This window comes from Littorina saxatilis, linkage group LG11, assembly GCF_037325665.1.
Source record: "Littorina saxatilis isolate snail1 linkage group LG11, US_GU_Lsax_2.0, whole genome shotgun sequence".
In the NCBI taxonomy this organism is placed as follows: Eukaryota; Metazoa; Mollusca; class Gastropoda; order Littorinimorpha; family Littorinidae; genus Littorina; species Littorina saxatilis.
The window spans coordinates 17570681-17596102 of NC_090255.1; the positions used below are offsets into that span (position 1 = coordinate 17570681).

The window sequence follows — 25422 nt, forward strand, 5'->3', positions numbered from 1 at the left end:
GCGATATAAGCCTCATATTGATTGATATTGATTGATTGATTAATATCGATTTACAATGAATATACAATTTAAAAATATAATATAATATAACGGAACAATACTCACATCATATGCATTTTTCTACGCCTTTACAATACAAATAAAGAGTCTAATCAATGTTACATGTATAGAAATTAACGTAAAAAACCCCAACACAATATAAACATTTCCTCCATTTGAAAACGTCAAAACACACACACACACACACACACACACACACACACACACACACACACACACACACACACACTCACACACGCACGCACGCACACACAAACACACATACTCACAGACACAAGCATGCACACACACACTGACACACACACACACACGGTTAATGTACATTACGGTGTATGTCCCAGACAGTTAAGTACAAAACCCAAAAAACAAAAAACAAATTGACCACAGAATGTGCTGGACCAAATGTGACCCTCCACGACGGTATGAGTCGCATGTCACCTTTGCATGATTTTCATATTTTTTACATTTTCCTAAAGAGTTTTTTATGCTCTATCCAGTGGTGAAACCCGTTTTAGAAAAGAGCGAAACCTGTTTGAGTTATAAGCCTGTGACTAAGTTGACCCTCATACTGTTACCAGACACTCCCCGGACTTATATTAAGCCTAGCCATAGACCATTTATCCTGGACCGCCAACTAGCGCTCTCTCCGCTCTTTCTCTCTATTACTAGGTAGCGGCCTCTCGCATTTAGAAACCTACGCTTACATGGCCTTTCAGAAATCAGGGGGATGTCATATCCGGTGTCGATTGTAAACATGGACGAAGTTGCCGAGGTAAGTTCTGAAAATGCTAAAATAAACTCAGCTAAAGTGCATATGGAACATGTTTTTCGATGAGTTTTGTTAAAGTTTAGTTTGGAGTTTTGGAAAATCCAGTTCATTGTCACCTCCCATTGTCACAAATAACTGGAGCGTGCTTTCTTTTCCCTGTCTGCTTTCAAACCGGACGCTAAGCGCCCCTGAAAGTCGAGCGTCGTAACCTCGAAGGGTCACGTGACGACTTGGCGGTCCAGGCTATTTGGTCTATGGCCTAGCGCAGAACCGCGCGAGGTGACATGCGACTCATTTCGTGGTGGAGGGTCACAAACGTGAGTTTTCTCCCTTCGTTCATGATGTCCATCTCTTGTATCACATTACTGAAACTGAAAGTGTGTTACTGTGTGTTACTTGAATCTTCATACTTGTAGACGCAGTTAAGGGCAGAGGTGGCACACAATGAAAGATGTGATTCTAGAAAAGTTTTTTTTTATTTGAGTGTATTTTTAATTCATAAAAATCCTTGTTAAAAGACCCCAGAAAATGTATTAACAGTAGATCGATTTCTTATTTTGTCGAGACAAAACCACACAAAACGTTTCACAGAATTGAACAATTAGTTCAGGAGATTATTCATTCCATATTGCGGTACTGGTGCTCAACAAACCTTCAATCGTTCTGAAAACCTCTTGTGAGAGGGAACGGGGCTTTATGGGAGGGAACCCAATGCTATGAACCCCGACTTTCATGGTTTGTGGTTCCACATCTTTCATCCTAATTCCAATGCAAAAGTAATAAATTAAAAGAAAATGTGAAGTAACATGAAACAAATAACTATTCCTTGATTATGTGTGTGTGTGTCTGTGCGTGTGTTTGAATGTGTGTGTGTGTGTGTGTGTTTATGTGTGTGCGTGTGTGTTCGTATCAGTGTGTGTGCATGCGTGTGTGTGTGTGTCTGTGTGTGTGTGTGTATGTGTGTGTGTGTACGTGTGTGTGTGTGTGTGTGTGTGTGTGTGTGTGTCAGCGCGAGTGTATTTGTGAGTGCCTGATTGTGTGAAGACAAGCCAGATTTTCAAACACAGTCTCGTTACGGCACTGTGTTCCTATGTCGAGACACCCCTCCTTATGCGTTCGTTACACACACCATACTGTCTTCACACTCCTCCTACAGTTTCACACCACAACAGCTTAAAGGGAGTATTGTGGGAGTGCCCTACAGCTTTTCCTTGATGTCAGCAGCAGTCAGCCGCGGGGGCAGGGAGTCCCCGTACTCATCCAAGAGTTCCATGACGTAGCGAGAGGCGTCCTCGGCGTTGTCCGCCAGGCGGCAGTTCTTGAGACCCCGTGTCCACGTGTTGTGAAAGGAGGAGAGTTTCTGGTGGCAGTTGTCCAGTAGCACGTGCGGAATGTCCAGCAGGACGGACAGGATGTGACCGTGTAGCCTGAAAGGAGACACTACACGTTATAAATAAGATTCTTTGTTGTCCATGCAATGTAGCCCGAAAGGACACACTACACGTTAGAAATAAGATTCTTTGTTGTCCATACAATGTTTACAAAGGACGGGTTGTGGCCGTGTAGCCTGAAAGGACATGTTCACCCGTGATTTGTAAAAATGTAAAAATATTTTACAAATCACGTCGAACCTAAAACCGCGATTTGTAAAAATGTAAAAATGGAAAAATATCGCATTCCACAAAGTAATGCATGCCTTTTATTATTATTATTTTTCTTGTTTAGAGCCTCTACGCTGAGCTTAGTTCCACATCCCATTTTGGTGCAATCCCATTTTGCCGCCGTCCCATTTTTTGCCACATCCCATTTTCGCGACATTTTACAAGCCAAACGTCATTTTACTAACATGTCATAACAATAGCGCGACATCCCATTTTGACACCATATCCCATTTGGCCGCCATGCCGTTTCACCGCATTCCATTTCGCCCCCATCCCATTGTCGCGACATTTCACAAGCCAAGCGTCATTTTACTACCGTGTCATAACAATTGCGCGACATCCCATTTTGACACCATCCCATTTGGCCGCCATCCCATTTTTTATTTATTTTTCTTGCCAAGCCTCACTATACTACTATACTGCGTTATTCAACTAGGAAGACATTCCGTTTTCGCCAAATCCCAATTTTGCCACAATCCAAAATGTCGCGAAATAGGGATGGCGGCGAAATGGGATGACGGCAAAACGGCATGGCGACAAAATGGAATGTGGCGCTAGTGGTATGACACGGTGGTAAAATGACACTTGGCCTGTGAAATGTCGCGAAAATGGGATGGGGGCAAAATGGGCTAACGGCGAAACGGGATTGCGCCAAAATGGGATGTGGAGCTAATGGTACATGACATGGTGGTAACATGACACTTGGCCTGTAAAATGTCGCAAAAATGGGATGGGGGTAAAATGGGCTAACGGCGAAACGGGATTGCGCCAAAATGGGATGTGGAGCTAATGGGACATGATATGGTGTTAAAATGACACTTGGCCTGAGAAATGTTGCCAAAATGCGATGGGGGCAAATTGGGATAACGGCGAAACGGGACTAATAGATCCCTTGACTTTGGGGTAGTGCGACTCTGTCACTGCTAGCTTTCCACTGGGAGGAAGCGACCGGAATTTCCCAACGATGGGACATCCTAGTAATGAAAAAAAAAAAAAAATCTTAAAATTAACGGAGTCGCGCTACCCCAAAAGTCAAGGGATTTCGTTTTTGTCCCTTGACTTTGGAGATGACAAGAAAATATCGGGCGCAAAAACGTGATTTGTAAAAATTGTTACAAATCACGGGGCGTGCCCCGCGATTTGTACAAAATTGTTACAAATCGCGAGGCGCGCCCCGCGATTTGTGAAAATGTTTTTACAAATCGCGGGGCGCGCCCCGTGATTTGTAACAATTTTTACATTTTTACAAATCACGGGTTAACAGGACACACTACACGTTAGAAATAAGATTCTTTGTTGTCCATACAATGTTTACAAAGGACGGGTTGTGGCCGTGTAGCCTGAAAGGAGACACTACACGTTAGAAATAAGATACTTTGTTGTCCATACAATGTTTACAAAGGACGGGTTGTGACCGTGTAGCCTCAAAGGAGACATTGCACGTAAGAAATAAGATACGTTGTTGTCCATGCAATGTTTACAAAGGACAGGATGTGGCCGTGTAGCCTGCAAGGAGACACTACACGTTAGAAATAAGATACTTTGTTGTCCATACAATGTTTACAAAGGACGGGATGTGACCGTGTAGCCTCAAAGGAGACACTACACGTTAAGCGTTATAAATAAGATACTGTGTTGTCCATGCAATGTTTACAAAGGACAGGATGTGGCCGTGTAGCCTGCAAGGAGACACTACACGTTAAGCGTTATAAATAAGATACTGTGTTGTCTATACAATGTTTACAAAGGACAGGATGTGGCCGTGTAGCCTGCAAGGAGACACTACACGTTAAGCGTTATAAATAAGATACTGTGTTGTCTATACAATGTTTACAAAGGACAGGATGTGGCCGTGTAGCCTCAAAGGAGACATTGCACGTAAGAAATAAGATACGTTGTTGTCCATGCAATGTTTACAAAGGACGGGTTGTGGCCGTGTAGCCTGAAAGGAGACATTGCACGTAAGAAATAAGATACGTTGTTGTCTATACAATGTTTACAAAGGACAGGATGTGACCGTGTAGCCTGCAAGGAGACACTACACGTAAGAAATCAAATTCTTTGTAGTCCATGCCATACAAACAACAGACACGATATGACCGTGAAATCTTGACATAAGTATACAAGTAAGACATTAGATTCTTTGCTGTCCGTGCTTTGAGTACAAAGGACAGTGTATGGCCGTGCAGTCTGAATCAAGAAACAAAAATTCTAAGTTATTGGACCGTTTAATTTAAGACAAAACAAGAAATGTATATTATTATTATTATTATTATTGTGATCATTTTTATGCGCCTAATCTAGATATAGCCCTAGGCGCTTACATATTAATTTCTGCCGTTTGAAATGAAATTTTTTACAGACAGACAGACAAACAGACATTTTTTACACACAATATATAACGCATTCACATCGGCCAGTAAAGCTCAGTAGCCTATTAGGCGAGCATTCACCTTTCACGGCCTTTATATCACGGTACTTTGAACCCAAAGGTCTTTAAATCGGACCGACAAATAAACACTTATGGTACAAATAAGGAACTTAGCTTAGAATATCTTCCATTGTTTCAGTCAATATTTATTTCCAATACTGATTATGCAGTCTGAGATACACATAACACGTCAGACGTAAGATTCCTTATTGTCCTAACAATGTAAAAACCAAATTAAAAAAAAATATATATATGTGTGACCAAACCGCGACAAAAGTTGGGCGCACAACGACGCACTCGTCTTGTTTTGCACAACGACGCACTCATCTTATTTTCCATTTTTAATTCATTTTCAATGCGCGGGCCGTGTGTCGTGTATGTGTGACTGGCGCAGAACATGCGAGCCATAACCCTGGACATAAATCCTTTTTGTGCCCAGTGTATAATAAATATATCAAAATACCCCGGGGGGGGGGGGGGGGAACATCCTTGACTTTATTGTGCCTTGTCGGCCCTAGTGTACCTGTCAGTGACCAGCACTCGGCCTTGCTGCAGGATGGCCAGACCGTTGTGCATGATGTTCATGGCTCGCTTGACCGTCCCTTCAGCTTTAAGAGACGACATCCCCAGCCAGTCCCACTTCCACATGGTCACGTTGCCTGGTAGCTTCGGCACCTGGAGGATGGAATGATACTTAGTTATAACGATGATAGTGATGGAGGTGATGATAATGTTAATGATAATAATGATGATGATGATGATGAGGAGGAGGAGGAGGAGGAGGAGGAGGAGGAGGAAGAAGAGGAGGGGGAGGAGGAGGAGGAGGAGGAGGAGGATGATCACTATGGAAATGTTTTGGCGCAGACGTCTTTGGTTAATCCGGAGACGATAAGCTACATGTCATTACAACATGGAGGATGAGAAGAATCTTCTCAAATCAAAAGAAGGGGCACAGGCGCATGAATACGCTCTCGGGGAGTGTTATCGCACTCCAAGAGTGCGCTAACAGTTTTAAGCGCATTACCATTAGCCAATCAACTGTTTTAATTAGTCATGTGACACCAGTACTAACTGACAATTATCGTTATTATTATTATTATTATTATTATTATTATTTAAGTTATTGAGACATCCCACTTCACTAAGGGATTTATAGAGCAAATCAAGAAAATTCATTATTGAACGAAGCGCATAGCGCTGAGTTCAATAATTATTTTCGAGATTTGCTCTATAAATCCCTTAGTGCACTGAGATTGTTTCAATAACGATATTTTTGGTATCGCCAGAGAAAAAAGAAGATACAACACGCACATTTTGCTACGCGCATTTGAATAGGCATAACTGTGGTCAGGTCGTAGAAGATCTACTTTTGTGTGGGGTGTCTCAAGTGTGTCGTGCTTTCATCACACGCAAACTCTTGTTTTAATTTCTGTTGGTAAATTCCAGTGTAGCGTTAAGCTAAACAGTGATGATCTTTCAGAGAGACCTCATTTGAACTCAGAGAAAGGACTGTGTTCTTAGTTATTTGCGATTCGAAACCTTCATCGAGCTTCGACGGATTGACTGTGCAGAGTGACTCCCCTTGAATTGGCTAACCCCCAAGGTCGACGGTTAGCACATTTTCAAAATAAATGTGGCATGTTTCTCGTGTGGTATCTTCACTCATCGGGGAGTCTGGTACTAAATATGAACGGTAAGAATGCTCTGAACCCTACACGTATTATATCCCCATCGTTTTTTTGTTCACATTTGCCCAACATGTTAGTTTGCTGAGCGGGGTTTATGTCGTCTGCTAGGCTAGGGCAATCGAACCACTGCAGCATTCCAAAAACAAAAATTGCTCGTCACGTTGCACTGAGTCTGCACGCATGAGGCAGGCTGGTAATAAGTCTTATATATGGTACGGACGTTCTAAACCCTACACGTTTTCGATTCCGATTGTTCTTGCCTTGAAACCATTCATTCACTGAACTGTGTTTATTTGTTTGCTTAACGCCCAGCCGACCACGAAGGGCCATATCAGGGCGGTGCTGCTTTGACATATAACGTGCGCCACACACAAGACAGAAGTCGCAGCACACCCAGCAAACAATTTTACGTTGTATTCACGTTATATTCACGTTGGGTTACGTTGGGTTTACGTTGCGTTTCAACGTTTTTTTACGTAGATTTGTATGGACGAAATCACGTGGGAATAACGTTGGAAAACAACGTTGCATTTTACGTGACACCAACGTGAATGCAACGTGAATTATTGGTGGAGGTGGATCGTTCGTAAAAACATTACGTGAATTTTACGTTGTCACAACGTGAATTTTTGGTTGTGGTTGTGGTTTGGTTGAAATTGCGTTGCATTTTTACGTAATGTCCACGTGAATGGAACGTAAATTTTAGGTCAAAATTTAGATCAAAAATTACGTGAATTCTACGTTGACACAACGTAAAAGTTGTGTTTTGGTGCATTTTTCCTGATAAAATTGACGTGAATTACACGTCGACACAACGTGAATTTTTGGTTGTGGTTGTGGTTTGGTTTGATTTCGACGTGAATGCAACGTTGAGAGTGAATGTAGGTTTTGGTAAATGTATACACGCACACACACCAACTTTCACACTCAGTCACAGATCATAAGGACTATTACATGTAACACCATAAACTCAAGATACGATCAACAATTTTATTTCATAACAAAAACATGCATATTATGTTGCGGAGAAACTAAAAATGCACGCAGCTTTGCAGGGCAACAGCACAGCATATTCAATCGATTTCATTCTTTGTCCTGGTGGTCCTCTTCTCCCAGGCAGTCCTCTATGCGCCTCTTTGATGCTGGTCGCTAAACAAAGCAAAGACAGCACATTGATATTAGTGACACCAGAGCCTCCATAATGTCTGGAGTAGAAATACACATCTTTTCAACTTAGGTCACTTTTTAGTAACTTTCCACTGCCTACTATGTCTCTGGCCTACTGCCAACTGAGTGTTGACACTACATGTATTTCTTTTTAATATATGAAATGAAGCATTATGTCCCTTCTTCGAGCCTTGTTGTGTCAGATTTAGGCCGCAAGCCAAGACAACAAAAGACTGTGTGCCAGTGTGTCTTCCTTCCATAAGAAATGAAGTATTTCAAACGAAAATTGATCGTTTCAGAACAGTTTGGGGGTATTTTATTTGTATTTGCATCATTAAGACATTTGACCTGGAAGGGAAACTGTCTTTAATCTGTGTACAAGAATTAAATGTTTGTAATTGTCCAAACACAAATAACATCCGTTACTGCTATATATATATATATATATATATATATATATATATATATATATATATATACGAATCACACACACTCACACACAAACTCACACTAGCGCGTCACCTTATTCCCACTACTATGAGTTATACACAACTACAATAAGCGATAAACGTTTCATATGCTGATCAGGATGCAATGAACTTTGACACGCTCCAATTAAAGCCCATTATAGGGGCCGGTGTCCGTCTCTCTCCTTGAGGATAAAAGGGCTCACAGTCTTTTCAACATTGTTATCAAAATCAAAGTCTTTCGGTAACCTGGAAAGCTCCTCGGAGCTAGTACTGTCTCAATTATCCACCGATCGCCGTAGGTCGAAGTTGAAGACTATCAAGTGTATGCATGTTGTAGAGGTGGAAGGTGCACAGAAAATGGAAGCAATCATTACAATCAAACTTTGTTTCCTGATTCCAAAAACATATAGATATGATATGTTTGGATTAAAAACACGCTCAGAAAGTTAAAACGAAGAGAGGTACAGAAAAGCGTGCTATGCAGCACAGCGAAACCACTACAGCGCTGAACAGGCTCGTCAGTTTCACTCCGTTTTGCACAAGCGGCGGACTACGGTCATTGTGAAAAAATGCATTGCGTTCAGTTTCATTCTGTGAGTTCGACTGAGCTTGACTAAATGTTGTATTTTCGCCTTACGCGACTTGTTTTCTAACCTTCATCTGTCCGACACGTGCGATCTCACTTTTTCAGTGAGTTATTTTTCCCTCTAACATCAGCTGGTTGCCAGACTTCCGTCAACCTCTTGTCAAATGTCACACTGTGATTCTCACGTATCTGATCGCTTCTTTAAGAGCACTTGACAGTGTCCAGTCAATCACTTCTTTCAGACGGGTCATAAAATTGCAAAGGCTCCTGATTGCCCCGCTCCTGTACGCTTCGTTGGGAAAAGTCGAAGAGGCTCGCGGAAAACTTTGGGGGGAGGGTCTATGGGGGGAGGGGGGGGGAGGGGATCTTAGATTGAGAGGAGACAGAATGCATGGAACGGAACTTTTATGAATCGTTTTGTAGTTTTTGTGTCTGGGGCATGTAAACAAAACAAAAATGAGCAAAATTCTGAGAGAAAACCGGGAGCTTTATCAAAGCAAATTTGTTTTACAGTTGTTGTGATTATTTAACGACAAGAGGAGACACAATACAATTTTTTATACTTTTGATTTCTAAGAGCTGAAATCAATTACGCAGATATATTATAAGTCTACAAAGCCATGATTTTCACTAATCAGAGCAGCAGAATTCTAACTTCATTATATAAAATCAATCTAATCAATGAATTTAGTAAGCACTGATCATTAAAAAATCTCACAACTTAAGAACATCATACCTCTGCATAAATTACGCTTATGCAGTATGTTTCTTCCGATTAATGCAAACACTTTTTTTTTCGCAGAGCAGGGACCCGGCATTGATACCGTCACCTGAAAATCAGTGGCTGTGTTGTAAGACCTACATTTTGTAATTGACAATGACTTGAAAAGGCACGTGTCCTAAGCATATAGGAAAGGTAATACATGTACACTCAACGGTGTCTTTTGCACACTGCTATCTGACAAATTATTTAGAGCGGTCATCAGAAGCAGGCGACGATAGTCGATCGAGTGATTTATTACCCACGGGGGGGGTTGAGGCTGCAGACAATTAACTGTGAACTGAGAAGGGGTAAGCGGTGGGGGCGGAGGGGGTGGGGTAAAAGGGTGGGATGACAGGCATAAAATAATGAAAACTTGTTATGGTCAGACTTTGGGTTTGGTGTGTGTTGGCTACGCTGATGTCTCAAGTAGACTCACGTTCATAAGGGGGTGGGTAAATCAACATGGTCGGCAATTTTATGATCCAGGTCGACAAAAGACAGTCAAGTGTGTAATTAGCCAATCAGTCAGATGACATCAAGGTGTAAAGTTCTGAATTCTTCTCATACCACCGTTCCGACCTCATCTCTCGGACAAAAGTTGGACAACCAAGTTTTGGAAGAAATTTTCTTTGAGTGACATCACAGGTTTCTGGAAAGCAAGGATTTGGGACAAAAGAAAGAATAACTGACACTATGACACACACACACACACACACACACACAAACACACACACAGGCACGCACTCAAACAAACACACCACACACACACACACTGACACCACACACACACACACACACAGACACCACACACACACACACACTCACACTCACACACTCACGCACGAACACATTCATACAAACTTGCGCGCGCGCGCACTGATTTCTAAACAACAACAACAATAAGCAGTGAACGATGCATGCTAATCATGAGGCAAGAAATGAATGTGGCAAGTTTGATTCAACTTTGACCCGCTCAAAATCCCACGTTGTACACAGGAGCGGTGTCCGTCTGTCTCCCTGAGGATGAAAGGGCTCACAGTTTCCAAAACTTGTGATCAAAATCAAAGTCTTTCAGTAACCTGAAAAGCTACTTAGAGTGCTGTCTCAATTATCCCCATATCGCCGTAGGTCGAAGTTGAGGACTATCAAGTGTATAGGGAGGGGTAGGAAGAGGGTGGAAGGGAATTGTTACGACACGACTTTGTCGTGTAAAAGGAAATGATGGGTGGCACGCGGATATCCGTGGGATGTTCAGACATGGAAATTGCTCGAAATAACGATTATCTATTAAACTCATAGCTCATGGATTTCCATTAAGTACTTTTACCCCGCGTTGTACTTGAAGTCCGACACCTAGTGTGAAAACGATCGTTCAATAGTCCAACATATTTCTGCCCCTTTTCCCGTTTAACCCCCAAATAACAACAACTACAACAAAGACAGCAAGAGCGACGACGACGACAACAAAATGTTGGAACCAAATTGAAATCATTGCAAACAAGACACCAGCAAATGTCGGACACCTACATGGTGGTTTTCAAGTTCCTCATTTTGTTACATCCCCCATACAAAACACTTTACCTATTGGTTTAAACATAAGTTTATTTTAACAAAGGTTACAATCATGACATGTATACAAAGTTCACAGAAACAGCAACAAGCTAGAAGCTTATAGTGGTGTTCCTGCATGACAGTACAACATAAGGCGGTAACGGGTGAAAAATTTGTCTCAATAAACCAAATCTATTAATAACGTAATGAACGTTGCATAATGATTATAAAGAAAGACAGTAAAGGAAGGAAGGAGGGAAAGAAGATGATATTTTACAATGTGAAATTAAAGAGCACGATATTGTGACTTTGTCAGAAACTTGGTTGTGTGACTCGATATCAAACGACAGTTTATGCCTCAAAGGATTTCATCCCCCAGTGCGTCTTGATAGGCCAGATGGATATGGAGGGGTAGCTGTTTATGTGAAAAACGATTTTATTTGCAAACCAAGGCCTGATTTGTTAATTCCAGGCCTTGAAGCAGTCTGGGTAGAAACTAAATTATTGCAAGAAACTGTGCTGGTTGGTTCATTTTACCGACCACCAGACTCTCGGATTGATTATTGGCACTTGGTTGACGAATCTGTAAAGCAAGTAATGAGAACACCACATAAATTTCTAATTCTTGGAGACTTTAACGAAGACTTTTTGAATAATCCATCTCCCCACTTTCTTAATTTAATACAAAAAAACAATCTGCACCAGCTCGTTACTGAACCCACACGTATTACAGAAACTAAATCCTCATGCATCGATCTGATCCTGACCACGAGTATAAACTTAATCAGTGAAGTTGTAGTGTTACCCCCCATTTGTAGTGACCATTCTGTGCCATGTGTAAAATTAACGTCACAGAGACTAAAAAAAGGTCAGTTCAAAAGGACTATATATAATTATGCCAAGTTAGATGTTGATACATTTTTGTTTGAATTGAACAAAATTGATCTTTTGAACACAGTTTTAAATGCGTCCGTTGACGAAGCTGCTGCCTTGTTTTCTGAACATTTATTCCGTGTTGCAAAAACATGTATGCCTGTTAAGATAATAACAGTACGTGAAGATGATGCCCCATGGATGACTGAACATATTTTACAATTACGAAACGCAAAAAATTGTATACATCAAGTTGCTAAGCGCTTAAATACACCTGAGCAGTGGGCATTATTCCGCCTGACTAGAAATCAGTATACAGATGAAATTCGTAAAAGAAAAAGAGATTATTTTCTAGAACTTGATGAGAGGATAAATTGTAAACAGAACTTCGGAAGCAAAAATTGGTGGCAACTTGTTAATTCCTTCTTGAAGAAAAAAGGTGTTGCATGTAACGAAATTCCACCGCTAGAAGATAATGGAAAAATTATTGATAACATTTGTGAAAAAACGATTTTGTTTAATAATTATTTTGAAAGCCAGTCTAAAGTTGAAAATCCAGACGATCCCCTGCCCGAGGCAAATTGGTGTAATACATCTTTATCGACTTTTGAATTAACAGAAGCTGAAGTTGTCCAAGTGTTAAGGAATTTAAATTTATCCAAGGCCGTGGGCCCTGACGGAATACATAATAAATTGCTTGTAGATGGATTACCTGTTATCGTTCCACCGCTTACAGTTCTCTTTAACAGATCCTTGTCTGAGGGTGTTTTTCCAGTTGTCTGGAAAACTGCTCACATTACGCCCATTTTTAAGAAAGGCGATAGGAGTGCTTGTTCCAACTACCGTCCAATCTCTTTGCTGAGTTGTATTGGGAAGGTGCTTGAAAAATGTATACAAATCCGTGTGTTTGGTTATTTGAAAAATTATGATTTGATTACACACTGCCAATCTGGTTTTATTGCTGGTGATTCGACTGTTTATCAACTATTGAGTATATATGATGATTTTTGTGTTGCACTTGATAAAAACATTATGTCACAGGCAATATTTTTTGATGTATCCAAAGCTTTTGATAAAGTCTGGCATCGCGGTCTGCTCCACAAGCTTGAGGCGATAGGTATAAGAGGTCCCTTGCTTGTTTGGTTTGAACATTACTTGAGCGATCGCAGACAAGCAGTAGTATTGAAAGGAACCAAATCAAGTTATGCTACCCCTTCTGCTGGTGTCCCTCAGGGTTCTGTCTTAGGACCTCTTTTATTTCTCATTTATATTAACGATATTGGTGTTGGTCTTGAATCAGTGTTGAAACTCTTTGCAGACGATACGAGTATGTACTTAAGTTTAGATAACGATGATGTACGAGCAGAGATTTTGAATTCTGATTTGGATAAAATTCGCACATGGGCTTATAAATGGAAAGTCACTTTTAATTGTCAAAAGACAGAATTGTTGGACATTTGTAGGCAACAAAATGTTTTACTTCCACCATTGTATTTCGAAGATGCACACTTAGTTGATGTTGAAAATCACAAGCACCTTGGCGTCATTCTACAAGGTAATTGTAAATGGGATTCCCACATAAAAAGTCTAATTGCTAAATGTAGAAAGTCAATTGCGTGTTTTGGTTTATTCAAGCATCGTTTAAACAGAAAATCACTTGAAGTTATATATAAATCCTTTATGTTACCATTGTTTGATTATGCGGACGTTATCTGGGATAACTGTACACAGTGTTTGGCAGACGAGTTGGAGACATTGCATCTCGATGCAATCCGAATCATTGTAGGTGCAGTACGTGGCACAAGCCACCAAAAACTGTATAACGAATCGGGTTTTGTGCCCCTGAAAGAAAGGCGACGTCGTCATAAACTTTTGCTGTATTATAAAATTGTAAATCGTTTAACCCCAGAATATTTATATTCCAAACTGCCGGTCCTGGTTTCCGATGTAAATCCTTACCACAGACGACGCCCTCTTGAACGTAAGTTTCCATTGTGCAGAAGTGAGTTATATAAATCTTCATTTTTTCCTTCAACGACAGCTTTGTGGAATAATCTTCCAGAAAATATACAACAAACGCAGTCAGTTGGTGAATTTAAAAGGTATTTGACCGATGGAGATGTTGTTGTTCCACCGTATTATTATTTAGGCAACCGCCAGGGACAGGTACTTCACAGCAGGTTGAGATTAAACATGAGCGATTTGCAACAAGACTTAGTTAACCGACACCTCTCTGATAATCTAGAATGTACGTGTGGAGCATGCCCGGAAGATTCTGAACATTTCTTATTACACTGTCCAAAATTTAAAGAACATAGAACCATTTTATTCAATAGTCTGCCAACACACGTTCTGGACTGCAAAACACTCTTGTTTGGAAATACTGATTTAACTATATCTTTGAACACGAAAATATTCTCTGTTGTACAAGACTATGTTATGTTAACTAATCGCTTCGGCTGATATTATATTAACTGTGCAATTGATGTAGCCAGGCATTCTCTCCCTCCCCCTCTCTCTCTCTCTCTCTCTCTCTCTCTCTCTCTCTCTCTCTCCCTCTCCCTCTCTCTCCCCCTCTCTCTCTCTCTCTCTCTCTCTCTCTCTCTCTCTCTCTTTACCCTATTTGTATAAAATATAATTAAAGATTATCAAGATAAGTGTTGAAGCTATCACTTGTTCGCCATGTTTTGCTATCTGAATGTGTATTGATTATAAGTTCAAGAACGTGTCCATAAGCAATCTGCTTGTTAACGTTCTCAATGTTGTTATTGTTTGAAACGTGTGTATGAGAATTTGAATAAACACGCTTAAACCAAAGAAGATGAATAAAAGAAGAGGGATGGGTAGGAGATGTGCAGAAGTTTAAGTTTACCTATTGATCTTGTTATTTGGTTAGTTAATTTGAAATTAATGTTAAAGTTCCTAATTTGTTATCTAAATTTCGCCATAACGCATTTATTAACTCATTCATTTATGAACTTATTTATGTATCATTTCCCGTCGAGATATAACCTTGAATGGTTGAAAACGACGTTAAACACCAAATAAAGAAAGAAAGATGTATCATTTCCCTATTCGTCTGTTTGTTTATTTTTTTTATTTCAGTTATTTCGGCATGTAGGTATTTCGGTTGTAAGCAATTCAGTTATAATAAAACAAATTCACCCATTATTAGAAAGGGGAAAACAAATTGGAATGTCGGGTGCACATTCCAAGTTGATCCCTTTTTTAACTAAAAATAGCGCGCGTTATTACTAACAATGCTCTTGTACACGCTTATAAAATATAAAGCCCACATGTTAAAATACCTTGACAACTACAAAGTGGGAAATTACAACGACGGTCAACAGTCAGAGTTATATATTGCTTGCAAGCCTGTCCGCCCTGTATCCAAGATATCCCCCATGCACTGGCATGGTCCTAAGATGACACACTTATTACTCAACAGTAAATTCCAGTAAGCCTTTAGTCGGACTCTGTCATTTGTATGTTTGTGAATGTCACAGAAAAAAACCACAACTCCCAAGATCACGGAAGCATGATTAACCATTCAGTCAATTCAAGGGAATGCACGCTGAAAACGTCCGCTTTCATTTCACCTAAGAGGGGGAGGAAGGTGTTTTGTTAATTTTCTATTGCTGGTACTCGCACGTGTTCAAAGTGTGTGGGAAAAAGATCAAGTCGCGTAAGGCGAAATTACTACATTTAGTCAAGCTGTGGAACTCACAAAATGAAACTGAACGCACTGCATTTTTTCCCAATGACCGTAGTCCGCCGCTCGTACAAAGGGCGGTGAAATTCTTTCTTTCTTTATTTGGTGTTTAACGTCGTTTTCAACCATTCAAGGTTATATCGCGACGGGGGAAGGGGGGAGATGGGATAGGGGAAAGGGGGGAGATGTGATAGAGCCACTTGTTAATTGTTTCTTGTTCACAAAAGCACTAATCAAAATATTGCTCCAGGGGCTTGCAACGTAGTACAATATATGACCTTACTGGGAGAATGCAAGTTTCCAGTACAAAGGCCGTAACATTTCTTACATACTGCTTGACTAAAATCTTGACAAACATTGACTATAATATTCTATACAAGAAACACTTAACAAGGGTAAAAGGAGAAACAGAACCTGTTAGTCGCCTCTTACGACATGCTGGTTAGCATCGGGTAAATTCTTTCTCGTCCCAACCAATATGGGACTCCCCCTAACCCGCGGGGGGTCGGTGAAATTAACGACCCTGTTTAGCGCGGAAGTGGTTGCGCTCTGTTGCATATAGCACGCTTTTCTGTACCCCTCTTCGTTTTAACTTTCTGAGCGTATTTTTAATCCAAACATATCATATCTACATGTATATGTTTTTGGAATCAGGAATCGACAGGGAATAAGATGAAATTGTTTTTAGATCGATTTCGGAAAATTAATTTTAATCATAATTTTTATATTTTTAATGTTTAGAGCTTGTTTGTAATCCAAATATAACATATGTATACGTTTTTGGAATCAGAAAATGACGAAAAATAAGATGAAATTGTTTTTGGATCGTTTGATAAAAAAAAATTTTTTAATTACAAGTTTCCGATTTTTAAAGACCAAAGTCATTAATTAGTTGTTAAACCATCAAGCTGAAATGCAATACCAAAGTCCGGCCTTTGTCGAAGATTGCTTTGCCAAAATTTCAATCAATTTGATTGAAAAATGAGGGTGTGACAGTGCCGCCTCAACTTTTACAAAAAGCCGGATATGACGTCATCAAAGGTATTTATTGAAAAAATGAAAAAAAACTTCCGAGGATATCATTCCCAGGAACTCTCATGTAAAATTTCATAAAGATCGGAGTCCAGAAGTTTAGTCTGAATCGCTCTACACACACACACGCACAGACACACACACACACTCACACACACCACGACCCTCGTCTCGATTCCCCCTCTATGTTAAAACATTTAATCAAAACTTGACTAAATGTAAAAAGGCAAAACAACTCAGGGTTGAAGCAGCCTGCATGCAACTGAGGACAACAACAAGTCGCGTAAGGCGAAAATACAACATTTAGTCAAGCTCAGTCGAACTCACAGAATGAAACTGAACGCACTGCATTTTTTCACAAAGACCGTAGTCCGCCGCTTGTGCAAAACGGAGTGAAACTGACGAGCCTGTTCAGCGCTGTACATAGTGGTTTCGCTGTGCTGCATAGCACGCTTTTCTGTACCTCTCTTCGTTTGGTTTAAACTGTTGCATTCAACGTTTGTGCATTATTTACAAATAAAAAACGCATATAGAGTAAACAACAACAAGCATAATGCTTATAGTGGTGTTTACAGTTTTCTAGAAAAATACATATAAATGGCGGCTATTGTACAGTTTAAATGAAGAGCAAGCAAACATGAAAAGAAAATTGAATGAAAAATGTACATCAAAACAAAAATCCGTTTAAGAATACATATATTATATTTTTCGTTTCGTGAGCGTGTTTTTAATCCAAACATATCATATCTATATGTTTTTTGAATCAGGAACCGACAAGGAATAAGACGAAATTGTTTTTAAATCGATTTCGGAAATTTGATTTTGATAATAATTTTTATATTTTTAATTTTCAGAGCTTGTTTTTAATCCAAATATAACATATTCATATGTTTTTTGAATCAGATAATGACGCAGAATAAGATGGAATTGTTTTTGGAACGTTTGATAAAAAAATAATGTCAATTACAAGTTTCTGATTTTTAACGACCAAACTCACTCATTAGTTTTTAAGCCACCGAGCTGAAATGCAATACCGAAGTCCGGCCTTTGTCGAAGATTGCGTGGCCAAAATTTCAATCAATTTGATTGAAAAATGAGGGTGTGACAGTGCCGCCTCAACTTGTACAAAAAGCCGGATATAACGTCATCAAAGGTATTAATCGAAAAAATGAAAAATAAGGCCGGGGATATCATTCCCAGGAACTCTCATGTAAAATTTCATAAAGATCGGTCCAGTAGTTTAGTCTGAATCGCTCTACACACACACACGCACAGACACACACATACACACACAGACACACGCACACACACATACATAAACACACAACACACACACACACACACCACACACACACACACACACACATACACCACGACCCTCGTCTCGATTCCCCCTCTATGGACATTCTGTGAGTTCGACAGCTTGACTAAATGTTGTATTTTCGCCTTACGCGACTTGTTTTTTGCTGTATTTTTCTCTTTTTCTTTATTTTGTCTTATATGTCTGTAATGAACATTTTAAAATGAAGAGGAAAAACACTACCCACGATCCTCTCAACGAAACAGTACATTAAAAAACTTTCGCACGCGCACACACACACAAACACAACTTTTCGAGAAAACATTGGCTGCATGTTTTTTTACTGGTGAGCGTACCCTAAGAAGAAATCCAACATGTGTTGTCCATTATGATTTGCCCGTTCGGTTTTCTTTTGTTCTCATACGCGAGATGTCTCAAGAGGACCCATTTTGGCAAAGTTTAGAGGAGGGGGGGGGAGGGGGGGGGGGGACTGAGCATGTCCGTAATTTTATTATCCAAGTGGACAAGCGATCGACAAAAGCCCGACAAAAGACTGCCAAGTGCCGTAAATGAGTCAGGTAAGATCAAGGTGCGATTTTTGACTTGTACTTCATACCAGTTTTCCTCGCCTCTTCTCTCCTCAACAAAGGTCTAGCAACAAAGTTTGGGGGTGTACTCTCATAAGGAGTGGCATAATATCACATGCGAATATGAGGGAACGAGACAGAAGAATGAATAAAACAGCCGCTATTACGCTATCTGTGTTGTGGCTGGAAGAAAAAAGAAAAAGAAAGAATACCGTCCAACTAACACGAAGAAGAATGGGAAAAAATCTTAAATAAAGGGAGAGGTACAAAGGTTGCGATTCATCTCGGCTAGATATTATTCACAATTTTTGTAAACATACATTTTGTCCGTGTCTGCCTTCTGGCCGGGTTTGCGATTTCTACATATTATATTCATGTGTTCTTCTCTCTGACAGTGCGGGCTCAACTTTTACAAACGGGACAATATGACATCAAATAACGCTATCAAATATCGGAGAACAGCCACACAAGCAAATGCTCTCAAGAATATGTAAACCAATGTTCATCAAAATCCCTCAGGTAGCACACACACACACACAGTCCGAGTGTGTCATTACTTGAATGGGGTGTGCACGTTAAAGATCCCACGATTGACAAAAGGGTCTTTCCTGGCAAAATTGTATTGGCATAGATAAAAATGTCCACCAAAATACCCGTGTGACTTGGAATAATAGGCCGTGAAAAGTAGGATATGCGCCGAAATGGCTGCGATCTGCTGGCCGATGTGAATGCGTGATGTATTTTGTAAACAAATTCCATCTCACACGGCATAGATAAAAATCCCTGCGCCTTGAATATGTGCGCGATATAAATTGCACAAAGTAAAAATACAAAAATAAATAAATAAATCCCTGCTCTTAGAACTGTACCCACGGAATACGCGCGATATAAGCCTCATATTGATTGATTGATTGAATCAGTGAATGTGAAAAGACTATGGGTAGTCGTCCAAGACAGGTTAAAATCAGTCCAACGAATGACTACACAAACCTGCATGTGTCAGGTTTTATTTTTTGTTTGTTTGTTCTTTCTTTATTTTGTTTTGTTATTTCGTACGTTCGTTGATAAAATGCCGTCCCAACCTGCTGCCCACACACACACACACACACACACACACACATTATAATCCCCCCTCCCGAATCCCCTCCCCCATTCTCCACCCAATAGCTCCTCTTTGTCTCACTCTCTCCTCCTTACAAATAACAATTTGATACGTTCATCTTTAATCCACCCCCCTCCCCGAATCACCTCCCCATTCTCCACCCGATAGCTCCTCTTTGTCTCGCTCTCTCCCCCGGTGTGACGTTTTCATCTTTCGTAGTGTTGATATTTCGCTTCTCGGCCTCGTTGATCTAGTATAAACTCTACACTGAACAAAAAAACACCCTTCGATAGTACTGATGAGCGACCTTGTGTACCTTACATTCATGGGGCCAAATTTGTCCAACCAATTTGTTTTAATTAACTTAGAAATTTGATTCATCCTAAAATGTTTCCTTCTTACTCAAGGGACGTAATTAACCACTCAGTACACGTTTTCGAAGAATTCGATTTTGGGGTTGAAATCTATTAAATTTTACCACCAATTTTCTTCACATGCAAGAAACTAACATGCTTTTCGTCCTTAAATAATTTCACTTCTTAATTTTACCAGGAAACAACATTTCAGTCTTGAGTATATGTCGAGGGGGAAATATGTACACAGACGAAAGATGAAATCGTGACACCGGCAGGGTATCTCGGCTGCCTACTTGAGTGAGTAACAGAACAGGTCGACAAAAGACAGTCAAGTATGTAATGAGCCAATGTGTCAAGTTCTGAATTCTTCTCATACCACTGTCCGCTGGGCAGATTCACTTGAACTTGAAGCAGCTTGTCTGGATACATCGTCCTCCCTCAAGATCGTAAAATGCCCAATTAAGTACTTGAGATAACAATGGCCGCCCCCGCTTTCAGTCTCATGCACTGAGCTAGTCTGATTAAACAGCTTTCTAAAGGTTGCGAGATGTGAAACGTGTTTTTCCTTTGTGTTCCACTGCTTGTGACCCATTGTTTCGCTATACTGACTCAAAAGTTGAGTCTAAAAGAATGTGTATCCCTTGAACTGAGTTAGGGCTGACATTGTGACTTTTGGAAAGACCCGCCATCTTTGGCCGGTCCGTTTCCATTCCAATCATGGTCTCGACAATCAAGTAATCTGTACATGTGTACATGGAGTACAATAAGTGATAACGTCTCATGTGGAACAACTGAAAACAACTTACCTTCGAGTTGATTACGATGAATATTTTAGTCCTGAAAGTGTTCATCAAAGTTGAAAACCAAATTTGGGATACACAAAGTCGACCGTGGCCATCACCGGAGAACACTGTCGGTTAGTAACGCGTCTTTTTTTGGGAGGGAAAGTTTCGCACTCGCAAATCCATTTAACTCAGCAAATTCCTTGAAACAATATGCATTTATGTTATACTCTTTTCGTCTTACACAATTAGTGAACCTCTATATGTTTGACCGAACATTAATTGAATTGAATATTACGAAACTAAAAATGCAGGTGAAAAAACCGAAATGATTGACAAAGTTTCGACGTTGTCTCTCTCTGTCTCTCTCTGACTCTCTCTGTCTCCCTCTCTCCCCTCTGTCTCCCTCTCTGTCTCTGTCTCTCTCTCTCTCTCTCTCTCTCTCTGTCTCTGTCTGTCTCTCTGTCTGTCTGTCTGTCTGTCTGTCTCTCTCTCTCTCTTTCTCTCTCTCTCTCTCTCTCCCCCGACCCCCAGCGCCAATTTTTGGAAGGTTAGAAACTAGAGGACGTACATTTCTGTACAGTTACCATAAAATCTTCATCATGAATGCAAAAATGTTAACAAAATCGGCAAACCATAAAAGAACATGAAAAAAGGAAAGAGGTGCATTTAAAGGCTGTTGCATGGGTACTGGCTCTCAAAATCCGTTCAGCAGAATGAGTTCGCATGTAACTGAAACTATTCTTAAAAGTTACTTGGTGATTTTAAAAGCTTGATAACACAAGTCCCATGATTTTAGACATGCTACAATGCCTTTAATCGAAGAAAGTTTGCGTTCTTGGCTGAGTCAATGCGCGCAGCTGGCTCGAAAATTACCTCCCTTGGACGCGTGACGCCTATAGCGGAATCGGCCGGGTGGAACGGCGCTCTCTTATGCCGTGCAATGGGCGCAATCGGGTAGTCTAGTCATGTCCTCAAGAATACTTCAAAGGTAGGTCAAGAGAAACTAAGGACGGGGTGCGAGGGTGACTTCTCCCAGGTTATAACATTTCAAACAATAAATAACGGAGTTCATAACATGTATTCTGCTCCCTTCCTGCTTTTTCAGGTGTAATTCCCACTTGAACCCTGTTTTAGTTCAACTTATTGGCAGATATATTGTCACGCGCCGAGGGACACAAACACACTCACACACACACACACACACACGCACGCACGCACGCACGCACACACACACACACACACACACACACACACACATACACACACAGCCACCCACAAACACACATACACAAACTGATGTGACACACACACACATACACAAACTGATGTCACACACACACACACACACACACGTACACACACACACACACTATAACACGTGTACACACACACGCACACACACACTAACACGTACGTGTAATCACACACACACACACACACACACGCACGTATAGACAATCACAGAGATTAGGTTCATGTATTCTGCCCCCCTCTCGCCAATTTACAAAATACAACAAGAGGTTTGATGAGCACAGTAGATCAACTTTAAACGTACACAATTATATTTTTAGCATTATTTTTCAATTCTCGTTGATGCATTAATGATGCCAGAAAATGTAACTGGACGCATTTGGAACGCAAAATTAAGCAATCAAATACATTGCGCGGTACATCGGCGCTTAATTTCATAACGTCTGACTGAGTCATTTGTTATTCGGTGATAGTTTCGCACATATCTATCTCCTGTATTTGAAAATCTGTTCACCTTACGTAATTTTCAAAGGCTTTATATATATATACATTTCTTTGATAAACGATACGAAACCGTGCAGGTGAAAAATTGGTAATGACTGACGTAGGATTTACGTTGTGGATTTCACGTTGAGGGCACGTTGGCGATCAATCAAACCCCAACGTTGTGTGTTTACGTTGAAACTACGTTGTAGGAACGTTTGTTGTATCAAACTAACTTTTGTTTTTAAATCACGTGAATTTCACGTGAAAATCACGTGAGTATACCAACGTTGTTCGAACACCAGAAAGTCACAATATTACAACGTCGATTTTACGTTGCTTTTTAAGGTGGAATCCACGTGAAATTTACGTTATGTACCAACGTGTAAAAAACAAAAAAACACAACTGTAACGCAACGTTGCTTTCACGTTGTGTTTTTTGGTTAGATCCACGTAAATTTCACGTAATCTTCGCAACATTTGTAAGACACCAAAATGCAACATGAAATTCACGTAAAATTTACGTTGTATTACAACGTCGAAAGAACACCAAAATCTCACAATGACACAACGTTGGTTTTACGTTGCGTTTTTTGGTTGGCTCAACGTAAATTTCACGTAAAGTTCGCAACGTTGCTAATGACACGAAAAATTCACATTTTCGCAACGTCGTATTCACGTTGTGTGTTTGTTGGGCAGGCTTCATGTCTCACCCAGTCACATTATTCTGACACCGGACCAACCAGTCCTAGCACTAACCCCATAATGCCAGACGCCAGGCAGAGCAGCCACTAGATTGCCAATTTTAAAGTCTTAGGTACGACCCGGCCGGGGTTCGAACCCACGACCTCCCGATCACGGGGCGGACGCCTTACCACTAGGCCAACCGTGCCGGTATTTACTGAACTGATGCAGTCGTATTTCAGTGTGGTCTGCTACGTATATATTCCAAATGCTGATCTAGCTGGTACGTTATCGGAATAACACTTGTGTTTCCTGTTAGCTGCTGGGAATTGTATACTAACTCGTCATTTGGTAATGTGGATAATAAGCTACGGCATAATTATGAGAAGAATCTTCGCAAGTCGAAACTGAAAAATTAGACACAGCGGGTTCTATTTTTAGATCAGTGGCAACTGTGGCACAGGCACATGCAATCTGTCAGAAAAAACCACTTCTGCTTTAATTGAGAAGCAGGAAATTTATGGTATTTTGGTATTGTGGAGAATATAAGCTACATGCCATTAATTAATTCTGAGGATGAGAGTACAGTTTCGCTTAGGCAAAGGCGGAAGAATAAGCTCTGTGGAAAAGTTAGCGCACTCCAAAAGTGCGCTAACAGTTTTAGCGCATCGGCATTAGCCAATCAACTGGTTCACATCAGTCATGTGACACCAGTACTTACTGACAATTATTATTATTATCATCATCATCATTACAAGAAGAAGAACAAGTTCCTTGTAGCAAAATTAATACATTTTGTCAATCTGTCAAACTCACAGATTAATACGAAACACACAACATTTCATGAAGACAATGCTTCGCGGATACCGAGAAGTGTCAAGCCAGTAGAGCGCAGTAGCGTACAGCGCTAAATAGAAAAGCGCGTTTTTCTGTATTCTTTTTAACTTTCTGTGCTTGTTTTTAATCCAAACATAACATATCTTTACGTTTTCGAATCAGGATATGATTAAAAAATAAAAGATGAAATCAATGTTTAAAGGTCCTTGTCTACTTTTTTTATACCGAAATCGCCATTTGACCATTAAAATGCAGTCTATTCTCTACAAATATTAACAATACACCCCCTTTCTATCAGGAAAGACGAAGCCAGTGTTGCCGTTTAAAAATTCATTGTAGTACTCCAGCGTAGTACTCATAGTAGGATATCCTTATTTGGAAAATGCCAAGCGCAAAACTCCTCTCAAATCCCGTGCATTTCGTGCGTTTAAAAAAAAGCGTGGACAGCGCTCCAGTGTCAAACTGTTGCTGCTCTTGTTTGGGCGTGGCTATAAGCATTGTGGCATGAATTTGATTGGTCAGTATTTTTAGACAAAGCACATGTTCTCAGCAAACAGAAAACAAAATATTGGAAGTATCTGAGACACTACCCAAAAATAAAACCTTTTTTTACATATCTGTTTTTTTCTATAACTTTTTCCCCCATGGTTCATTCATCATCTGACTTAACTTTTTATCGAAATCTAACCATAAGTTTATTGAAAAAGAGCAAAAATGTAGACGACCACCTTTAAGCTCGATTACCAAAAGTTTAATTTTATTTCGATTTTTCAGATTTCTAAAGACCAAACTCGTGAATTAATTGTTTAGCTTCCAAGCTCAAATGCCAGCCTACAGTCCGGGTTTCGTCGAAGATTGCTTAACCAAATGTCCAATCACATTGAGCAAAAAATGAGCGTTTGACAGTACCGCCTCAACTTTCACAAAAAGCCGGATATGACGTCATCAAAGACATTTATCGAAGAATGAAAAAAAATCATCTTGGGATACTATCTACGGGAACTCTCATGTAAGGTTTCAAGGTCCAGTAGTTTTCTGGGAATCGCGCTCTACACGCACACACACACACACGCATACATACACACAAACATACGTACACCACCACCCTCGTCTCGATTCTCAGTCTATGTAAAAACATTCAGTCAAACCTTGACTACATGTATAAAGAAGAACGTCGTAAAGCAGAATCCCGAGATGATAATGAAATTCGAGATGTAACGACCCGATTTTTAATAGGGCTTCATGTTTCACGCCCCTCAGTCAACACAAAAGAC

At 40.3% G+C, this 25422-nt stretch overlaps 1 protein-coding gene across 1 annotated transcript in view; it reads right to left on the bottom strand.

Moving 5' to 3' along the window:
• Positions 1-361: 361 nt before the first annotated feature.
• Positions 362-25422, bottom strand: part of LOC138979900 (uncharacterized) — a 34709-nt gene continuing 9648 nt past the window's right edge. The window contains exons 3-4 of the mRNA XM_070352668.1: positions 5445-5596; positions 362-2256 (exon numbers count right to left, since the gene is read on the bottom strand). Coding sequence (XP_070208769.1) covers positions 2028-2256; positions 5445-5596 — 381 coding nt within the window. The 3' untranslated portion in view covers positions 362-2027. The remainder of the gene's footprint in view (positions 2257-5444; positions 5597-25422) is intronic.